Raw genomic sequence first — 10,696 nt, forward strand, 5'->3', positions numbered from 1 at the left:
ACTTCCCTAGGCCATTGGGGATAATAAATGCTATTAGTAAGAAAACCCTACCAATATCCAGACACTCACCAATTCTAAAAAAGTAATATCATCAAAACAAAAATCCCATCAAAGAGATATCTTCTTGTTTTCTAATATAGGTGAAGGGCAGAAGAGAAGAATCTGTATTATGGTAACATGAATTCCCTATTTAAAAAAAAAATTAATGGCTTTTAGAAAAACCTCCTTGGCTACATAATTTGGATCCATGACAAAATACATATCTTTAAGAACACATGAACATTTTAGAAGATAGACCATATGGTAGGCCATAAAACAAGCATCATTAAGTGAAAAGGACTATGTCCCATAAAGCAGCCACTGACCATATGTGGCTTTGAACTCTGGAAATGTGGTTTGTCTGAGATATGCTATGAAGATAAATTACACAAGAGATTGTGAAGATTTAATACAAATGTAAGAGTTAAAAATATCTCCTAATAATAAAATACTAATTATCTTTTGAAATATTGATATTTTGAGAATATTAACTTAAATAAAATACAACTTGATCATTTTTAAGTCACACAAAGTATATTCTTTAGCCACAGTGAAGTAAAATTAGAAATCAACAATAGAAAAATTTTAGGAGACACACGAATATGTGAAAAATAGCACATTCCTAAATAAGCAATGGGTCAAAGAAGAAAACAGAAATTAAGATGACTCTAAATGCAAATGTAATATACCAGAATTTATAAAATGCAGGAAAGCAGCACTTAAGAGAAATTTATAGCTATAAAGGTCCATATTTAAAAGAATGAAAGAGCCCCAATTAAGCTAAATTTCTACCTTAAGAAACTATAAAAAGAACTGTTCATACCTAAGCAGAAAGAACTGAATAATAATAATAATAACAAAGTTTATAGATGATTTAATATAACAGAATAGAAAAAAATGGCAGAAAAAAATTGAGTTGCTCTTTTGGAGAGATCAACAAAACTGGCCAATTTTTAACAAGATCAAGCATATAAGAAAAGAGCAAGAGTCAAGATGACTGAGTAGGTACAGGGAGTAGCTTACAGTCTCTCTAGGACTTGGAATAGACACACCTGGAAAACAGCCACCTAGCAAGGACAAAAAGGAGAGCTGCGGAATCAAGACAGAGGTGATAGGAAGCTAAAGATCACAGAGAAACAGAAGAGTAATATAGAGAAAAGAGCAAAGTAGCTGCAACACCAGTATTGGCTCCAGGATAGGAGGAGGGAAGCCAGCTCTGCAAATGCAAGCCTTTTACTTTATATTATTACCACTTCTTTCTTTTTTATTTATTGATTTTATTTATTTTTATTTTTTATTCTTATCCATATTTCAACATCTGGATTGTCCTTGTGTCCTTGCCACTACACAGTTTGTTTTCTCCTCTCTGAATGACAGCTGGAATTAGGATGTCAAATAGGCTGGACACTAAGATGACCCTCACATAAAAGTAGAAGAGATATTCTTCCCAAGGGATGCGCAAATCCAACATAGAAACACAAGAAGTATTGAAAAATAAAGCAACATGACTCCTTCAGTGGTCCATATTTGTCAATAACTAAAACAGATAACTTGCCAAAGAATTCAAAAAACTAATTCTTAAAGTACTCAGTAGTGACTCCCAGGATTACACAAATAACAGCTGAATGAATTGAGGAAGACAACTTGGGTGATGGAGGAGCAATTCAACAAAAAGATATGGACTCTGAAGAAGAATGAAACAGAAAATCGGGAAATGAAAAGCATCAATTTTGAAAGATAGCTTTTCAGAATGTGTTAGTCTGGTTTGGAAATTGTTTTCTTGTAGTGCTTGAAACAGTTCACTCCACACTCTACTGGTGCTTAAGGTTTATGTCAAGAAGTCTGCTGTGATTCTAGTGGGGGGCCACCCTATTGACTATGCCCAAAGCAGGCTGTAAACAGTGCAGGTGTTAACCCACTGCAGGGCCCTCAATAGGTTTACCTTTTAAGAGTTTTGTTGCTTTTCTCCACAGCTTTAAAGATTCCATCCTTGCACTGGAACTCTGGAACTTTTACTATGATGTGTCATGCAGAAGTTCTTTTCTACTCATGGCTATTTGGGGTTCTATATACCCTGCTTATTTTATATGAAATTATTTTCCCATAGTTGGGAAATTTCCTGGTATTATTTCTGCAATTCGATTTTTATACCATTTGTGGTGTCTAACTTTTCACTAATTCCAATCAATCTTAGATTAGTCTCCATTGCATTATCAAGCAGCTGTTGGTTCAGTTTTCCATATTCTCTTGTTTTTAAGGTATCGCTATGTATATGGTCACCTGCCTCAGCTCTCTTTTCTTGTTTTGTCACTATGTCCTCACATTGGTCACTTCTGCTGCCCACAATTTCAACAGAAATTTTTATCTCCTGGATTTTTCTTTGGTACCATTTCATGATCTCCAATCTTTCACTAAAATGGTCATTCCTACTTTGTATTGTTTTGTTTAGCCCAGTTACCTTTTTATTAGTGTCTTCAACTAATCATTTTAGTCATTAAGTTCACAAACTATATAGTTATGTCGTCTTTGAGCTTGTCATTCACCACTGACCTCTTTTTGTCTCCACTTTTATCATTCATATAATTCGGCTGTTTGGCTTTTGATTTTTTTTTTCCCCATCAATGCCCCATGAATCACTTTGGTAGAGTTTGGAGTTTGGGGAGATGTTTTGTTGACTTGTTTCTCATGCTTCTATTAGTTTGTGTCTGGATGTACTGAGCATTGCAGATCAATTACAGTGGGAAGATTTTGCTGCTAATATGGCAATCTCTTTAATTAATGCTGTTTTCAAGTGATGCACTCTGGGCCTGGCTATATATGAGCCTTTGCTGCCATCCCAACATCTGACCACCTCTGTTAATTTGGAGATAGCAGAGTTCACTGCTGACTCAGCACTTGGTTCTCTGGAAATTTAGCACAACATTGTTGATGATACAAAGACAAATCAGATATTAGTGTACAATAAAAATCAAGTAATAACAACGACTATGCCACCCTGGTAATAGCAACAAAATCAGCAACACTAATAGTCAAAGAAAGACTAAATATTTACATATTAGAAAGAATAAAGCTACCAGCGTATAAGCCTTAACAATAGAAAAGAGATCTGTTATTAAAATGCAGACACAAAGACAAACTAAATATGGACATATAGAAAATAATAGCACATCAATCATACCCAATTAACAATAGAAAAGAATTCAACTGTAGTAGCATAGAGTCAACTAATATCTAAAGATTAATGAAGCTTAATAGTAATATAGTACTACCAAAGATGAAAGAGTTGGAGGAAGGGAAAATGCAAGAAGCAGAATTTGAAAAAGAAAGAAAAGGAAGGCGAGGAGGAGGAGGGAAAAGTGAGTGATAAAGGATCCTATCAGTGAGTTAAAGAAAATTAATGGAATTAGGTTAAAGTAACAGAAAAGGAGAAACAAGGAAAAAAAAAAGTAAAAAGAAGATAGGAAACAGAAAAGAAAAAGAAAAAAAAATCCCTCCACCCCCTAAAACAATGAAGAAAAATGAGTCCAGAAATACTTCTGTATGTGTTTTAATGGTTTCTTTCCAGTTTCTGCAGTATCAAAAGCCACCGGATATGGGAGAAGTTTAATGAATCACTGCTAAGACCTACTTTGTTTCCACACTCGCATTTCTCTGTGTGAATGCTGAATCCTGCCTCTCCTTTCCTGCGGGTGTGGTCAAGGGTGCCCGCCCTTCACTCTAGTCACTGCCAGTTTCTGTGTCCCTCTGTGATCCTCCAGTCACGGCTTTCTCTGCATAGCTTTATGACCTGTGGGTTCAGGATGTAACTTCCTTCTCCTTAGATTCCTTTGTCTGTACACCCCAAGCTGTGGCAATTGTACAAGTCAAGGTGTACCCTTGATCACGTCAGCAGATAGGAAAAGCAAACAAACCTCTGAGCTCTGTCTTACATAGAGGGCTCAGACCCACTCCCCTCCAAAAGCCACACATGATGAGCCTGGCTTTTGCCAACTCAGAGGGTAAGATACCTGTGTCCTTCCCAGTCTGAGTTTAAACATCTCAGGAACTCTATGTCCAGCCTGTGGTTTCTCTATGGCTGTCTCTTGTGGCCATTTCTCTCCTGGTCACTGTGGTAGGTTGACCCCTCATAAATCTATATTCAATATTTCATGTGTACCTAAAACGTTTAGGGACTGCTACCTAAATGATTTCACTTCCATCGACCTAGACTTCCTCTTTATGTTCTTATGGTGCCAGTGATGCCCATTCTCCTGTTCACAGCTTGATCACAGCTCTACATTCAGGTTTCCAGTTTCATCTCTAATTATTGGATGCAACAAAACCCCTAGTGCTGAAGTAGCTGACATCACCTGCCAATCTTGAACCTTCCTCAGTGACTTAGGCTTCAGAGAATCAAAGCTAAATGTCATCAGTCAGCATTCTGTACCATTCTACTCCTGAAAGCAAGGGCCTGCTGACTCTGAAGTGAGGGATTAAATTTTATTTCAGGGCCGTATCTCAAAACCTGGATTCCACTGGCCACATCATCAACTATAAATTCACTTATTCACTTTGTCATCTTTTCCCACTTTCCTTCCTCCCTTTCTTTCTGGAACTCTGGTTTGACCTCCTCCTAACCCTTCTTTCGGCTCTCAAAACACTGAATGACGTTATTTTAGTACCCATTCTCACTGAATTCTTGCTCCATTCTCTACCAGTCAAGCCACAAATTATGTCTAATTCAGCAAGAAGACACCTTGGGGCTGAAATTTTGCAAAGCCTGGGTGCTTGTCTTAGTTACTTTTCTCAATACTAAGATAGAATACCCAACACCCAAAGTTAAAGGAGGAAAAGTTTATTTGGCTCACAGTGTATATAGATTCTAGTCCATAATCGGCTGGCTCCCAGACAGGGTGGCAGAGGGTCAACAGTTCATGGAGGACTGAAGGTAGCAAAGCAACAAGGGACCTTAACAGCATATTTCTGCCCCCTGTATCTTATCTCGACTACTTAGGGCGAATACACTCACATCTTTCCTTCTAGTGCCCTTGAGCCTAGCATTGCACCATGAATCAGTTCCAGCATCACACACTTTTTTCATCCAGCCATCTCTGAAAAAGCCCCACCTGAGACTGCATGAGGCTTTAGGGGGGCATTTAAACTTGAGCTATATCAATGCTCTTCCCACATGGAATGAAAAATAGCTGGTCACATGTTCCAGAGGCAGGGAAGAACATGCTCCTGCAGGAATGACCTGGGGTAAGAGGCATAAAACTGTAGTCTACACCCTTTTATTGGGAGGAGAGATTTGTGTGATTAGGAACTGTAAACTCTTCCTGGTACCACTGAAAAAGAATTGATACAGTCAGTAAAGATGGTACTGAAAAATGTTTTGTTTTGTTTTTTTTAAATGAAAAGAACATAATGTGGTCACACAATTACAAATGGATTAGAATCAAAAGAATAACATAGCAGACTCATGTACTACAACAGTCCAAACCCTAATACAATGTGCAGTCAGTCACTGGCACTCGCTCTCTCCATCTCTCTCTCTCCACATTGAACTACATTCTCAGCCCCTTCTTAACTTTCAGTTTTGAGACAGTCTCACTAAGTCACTAAGTTTCCCAGACTCAGCTCAAATGTGTGATGCCCTTGCCTCTGGCTCTCAGAGAGCTCAGATTACAGACATGTAATGCCATGCCCCACCAGCAGTCTTTCTCTTGATAGTGACTGGTACCAAGCCTGCAGCCAGACATTTACCACCCACCTAGAGCTGCTTGGAGGCCTGAACAAAGAAATTGGAATTCTGCCCTCTAGTGGAAGGTTGCCTAGGCAACCAAGGCCCACCCACAGCAACCAGCAACCAAGACCAGACAAGAGCTCAGCAGAAAATGGATGAGCCTCTAGAAGAGGTTCCCTCTGTATCCTTGAGAAATGAAAGTCCAGCCACATCCCCAACTGCTGGTCCCACTAACAACCTTGAAGATGACAATCAGCCCAAAGGGGAGGCAAATTACCACACAGACCGCCGAGTAGCTGACGAAGATACCCAAATAGTACATGACCAGCCTAAAGCCATCATAACTTCCCAAGCTGACCAAAAAGTATCTGAAGATACTGGGTATACAATACATGATCAGTTTGACCAACAATCATCTGAGCCAACTGATGGTAAGATGTCCAGCCAAGCTGATGATGTAGTATATGGACAGAATGACCATAGGGTATCTGGTCTGATGGATAGAACTGCTGAGCAGGTGGACTGCAGACTATCCAGCCAGCCTCACAGAAGGGCTTCTGAGCAGGTAAGCCCAAGAGTGTCTAGCCAAGCAGAGAGAAAAGCTTCTGAGCAGGTAGACCACAGAGGGTCCAGCCAAGCTGAAAGCAGAGCTTCTGAGCAAGGAGACCACAGATTGTCTAGCCAGGCCAAAGAAAGAGCTTCTCATCAGACTGATGACACATCATCTATGCCATCTGATGGAGGAGCATCTGAGAATGATCAAAATAGAATGCCTGACCAAGAAACTTCTGAACAGATTGACTTCAGGTTGTCCAACCTCTCTGGGAGAACTGAGAAAGCTGACTCAATCTTGTCTGATCAAGATGGACATAAAACAGCTACAAAGTTTCATGAAGTGTATAATCGAGCCACTAAACCAAATGAACAGCAAGCTGTCTACCAAGCTGACAGCAGTGCTGATAAATTTATGATTGGTAGAGATGCCTATAGTGACGAAGGCCAGGTTAACAATTTCATAGATACACAAGCTGACCAAGATCCATCTTACTATAAAACACTTGACCAGATTGAGGACAAAATATTTGCCCATTTCAGGAAGCAGGACAAACCGGATTATTACAGAATTCAGTCCTGCAAATTTGAGGCTAGCCATTTCTTAGACCTCAGACCCAAGCTTTCAGAGACAATAGAAAGTGAAAGTCCAACCACTAGCCAAGTCTTCTTCCTAGATGGTGCCAGACTCACCGATAATTTCCCACCAAAAGACCACACCCTTTGCACAAAGCTGCCCTCTATCTTGTCCAAACTGGACTCTATCACCACTCAAGAAAAAACTCGAGCCACAAAAATCAAACCTGTATGTAAAAAGGGCACTTGATACTTCCCGAGGGGTTAGAGGCCAAGATGGCAGTGGACGTGGCATAGAGCAGAGGGTGGGAGGACACGTGTTGGATCAGGGATGAAGAATAAACCCTCATGTTGCAGTATGCATGACCCATAAGTCTCAGGCAGGGCAGGAGTATGCATGGGAAATAAAAGAATTACATTGCCTCTTTTACTACTCTGAGGCCATACCAAACGGACAATGAACCAGGATTTAGAAAACCTGGGTTTCAAGTCCTGATTCTGCTATTAATTCTGTTATATTAAGTCATTTCCCCTGCCTGTGTTTCTACCAAGGGAAAGGAATTTGGAATTGACTGGAGACCTCTGAAAAGGGGAAAGTATTTGAAGTAGATTGGAGATGCCTAAGGTACCTCCCAGGGCTTGACGTGCATTTTATTGCCTGCAGGATGAGCTGGGTCTCTCATAAAAATATATCTTTTCTCCAGCTCCTGGTATTAAGATCCCATCAATACTAGATTCCACCCATAACTACAACTTCAAATTTTTCTGGAGCTCTTAGATTTATTTAAAAATTTTGGGGGGATATTTCAGTTACAGGATGATTTTTCAGAATTCAAGCAGGAAAAGACTTTTCATTCAGAGGAGCAAACTCTTAAGGGGAAGTTCCCTCCTATAGTTTATGAAGATCCTTATCAAGCTTCACTCCAGTACATGGAGAAGCACAACATCCTGCAGATATTCCAGGTAAACCTTCTCCCTTAAAATGGTGAGTTTTTCAAAAAGTGTAAGAAAGGATATTTGCTATAGAAGTGGGGAAATATAATCTAATTGAGAAGTCAGTAAGTGTTTTAACTGCTTTTTTTAACCAAAAGTAGTAAATGATAAACATCAAGTGATATCACAACATTAAGTGCCCCAGGAGGATTAGAGATGAGATGGGATCGTTGATACGTTGGGCAAGGCTTAATGTTTTAACCTATATAATTGAGTTGATGTAGGTGCAATATTTAAACATAGCTAAATATTTTTATACTTGAAATTGGTCTATTATTTTCTGCAAGTGAAATGTTTTTATTATAATTTTTGAGTTATACAACAGCCACAAAAACATATGGAAGTGAACCTCTAAAGTTTGATAGAGCCATTTTCTTTTAATATTGCAGCTGTGCATAACTTTTACCTTTTAGAATTAAATGTCTCAGAAGAAAGATTATATGTAGGATCACACCACATTTTCCATTTTTATTTGAAGGATATGTCTTCAACTACTCTTCAAACTAAGTAATTTACTATCAGCCTAGCAAAAATCACAATTTTTAAAACAAGGACTTTGCCAGAACTTTCTTACTACCTCTTTGATCTTGGAAACTACTATTTCTATTTATAACTGAATTTGTATTCCTTCAAATTTTATCATGATTTGCCTGCTTTTAACAGTGGTGAGAAAATTGTTCCTTTGTAGATACCCATAACTTTCTTCAAATTACTACAGTACATCTTAGGTTAGAGGGAAAATTGAGCAGTTATAACTTAACTACATAACTTTCTCTCTCTTAAAATGTGAAGCCTTATGCTCTCTCTCAGCAGATCACTGAAAACTTAGTCTTTGAAAAGCCAGAGGACCCCCTGCATTTTATGCTGTGCCAGGTATGGAATAGGAGAAAAGGAACCACCCTTTTATTCTCATGGTTGCAAAATATAGCACATATAGCAAATCATACAACAACTATACAACAAAATGTGTGCAACTCCTAATATCAAAATGTAAACATATATGTTCACATTTTTAAAAATTAAAATATAGCCAGCACCCAGAAGCCCTCCCTCCTCCTTTCCCTTATAATTATTACTCCCCAGAAAGGAATTGTTATTCTGACCTTTATAATAACTTCATCAATTTTTCTTTATAATTTTACTTCTAAATGTGAATTATGACATGCTTTTGTTTAGATTTGTTAGTCTTTTGAACTATATATAAAGAGAATGCCATATACTATTAATTCATTTCTATTTTGTTTGTTTTGTTCAAAATTATGTCTGTGAGATTGACCCACCCATTGTGTATGGCTGTACTTCACTTTCATTGGTGTATGGTATTCATTACGTGAAACTCCACGATGTAGCCATTCTATTTTTCATGGTCGCACAGGTTGTTTCCAACTTGGAGCTATTACAAAAAAACCTTGTTATAAACCTTCCTGTATATGTCTTTCTTAAGTACATATTTTGAAGAGTAGGTGATAAATTATGGAGTATCATGTTGGCTTACTTTAACAGATTATTTAAAACAATTTTCTAAAGTTATTGTACCTATTTGTATTCTCACCATCAGTACGTAATAGTTCCATCATTTTATCTTCTACCAGTATTCCTTATTATCAGTGATTTTAGCATTAACTGTTTGGTGATTGTCTTGGTTACTTTTTTTATTGCTGGGACAAAATATCCAACACGCGCAAGTTAAGGGAGGAAAGGTTTATTTAGTTCACAGTTTGTAGAGGCTTCAGTCCATGGTCAGCTGGCTCCAAGGCAAGGAAGCATGGCAGAGGAAAAAGAGTCCATGGCATGACAGGTATAAAGCAGCAGCAGCAGCAGCAGCAGCAACCTGCCTTTCCCCTTTATCCCATCAGACTACCAACCTTTTGAGTGCTACAACCCAGAACTATGCTAATTCCAATGAGTAAAATTTAGTACCACACCCTTAATACCAGTATCACATGCGCTAGACACAGCCAAAAATGGGGCTCCAAAAAGCCCCATTGATGAGTGCATGAGGCTGTGGAGAGACATCTAGATACAAGCTATAATCATAAGCAAACAGTACAAACTATAACATTTGTCTTTTCCTGATTACTAAAGCAGTGCAGGTTTTCATTTGTTTATTGACCATTTGGAAATACTTATTTATCTATTGTTTATCTTTTTCTTACTCATTACTAAAATATTTTAAATCTATCTTTTGAAGACAGAAATTATTTAATATAGTCAATTTTAACAATCTTTTTCTTTATGATTAGTCTTTCAGTGTCCTATATTAGAGGTCTCTCCCACACTCCTGACCATGGTTTCCTATATTATCTTGCAGCTTGTTTGTGATTTTTGTTTTGTTTTGATTTGTTTATGTTTTTTGAGACAGGGTCTCACTGCGTAGTTGAAACTGACCTGGAACTCACCTGTGTAGCCTAGGCTGGTCTCAAACTCACTGCGATCCTTCTGCCTCAGTCACCTGAGTGCTGGGATTACAGGTGTGTGCTACCATGCCCGGCTCTTGTGATTGGTTTTTCAATGGATAGGGATTAGTTTTATTTATTGTATGTTTGTTGCTTCACATTTATTCCCACAATAGACCTGAACTTGATTTCGTGTAGGGTGTGAGGAAAGATCAACTTTCATTTACTTTCAAGCAAATTTCAACTTGATCAAGCACTTTTTAGTAAAAGCTTGCACACTGTTCTTCATTTTAATCATACATTTTGTTTATTCTTATCTCAAAACAAGAGTGTCTTAATTAGTATATACTGCAATGAGTCTTTTTTTTTTTTTTTTTTTTTTTTTTTGGTACCAGGGATTGAACTTGGGCCCTTGTGA

The 10,696-nt window shown here is 38.1% G+C and overlaps 1 protein-coding gene across 4 annotated transcripts in view; it reads left to right on the forward strand.

Annotated features, from left to right (window-relative positions):
• The first annotated feature begins 5,867 nt into the window (after positions 1-5,867).
• The window catches only part of Tex55 (testis expressed 55), a 12,355-nt gene continuing 7,526 nt past the window's right edge, over positions 5,868-10,696 (forward strand). The window contains exons 1-3 of one of the 4 annotated variants that reach the window (XM_010630055.1): positions 5,868-7,118; positions 7,700-7,852; positions 8,675-8,755. In XM_010630055.1, the coding sequence (XP_010628357.1) occupies positions 5,913-7,118; positions 7,700-7,852; positions 8,675-8,755 (1,440 nt within the window). In that variant the 5' untranslated portion in view covers positions 5,868-5,912. Of the gene's footprint in view, positions 7,119-7,699; positions 7,853-8,674; positions 8,915-10,696 lie in introns of those variants that run through there. The other 3 variants (XM_010630053.1, XM_010630054.1, XM_010630056.2) reach the window with 3 other exon arrangements.

Source organism: Fukomys damarensis, unplaced genomic scaffold (genome assembly GCF_012274545.1).
Source record: "Fukomys damarensis isolate Sample0158 unplaced genomic scaffold, DMR_v1.0_HiC HiC_scaffold_24, whole genome shotgun sequence".
In the NCBI taxonomy this organism is placed as follows: Eukaryota; Metazoa; Chordata; class Mammalia; order Rodentia; family Bathyergidae; genus Fukomys; species Fukomys damarensis.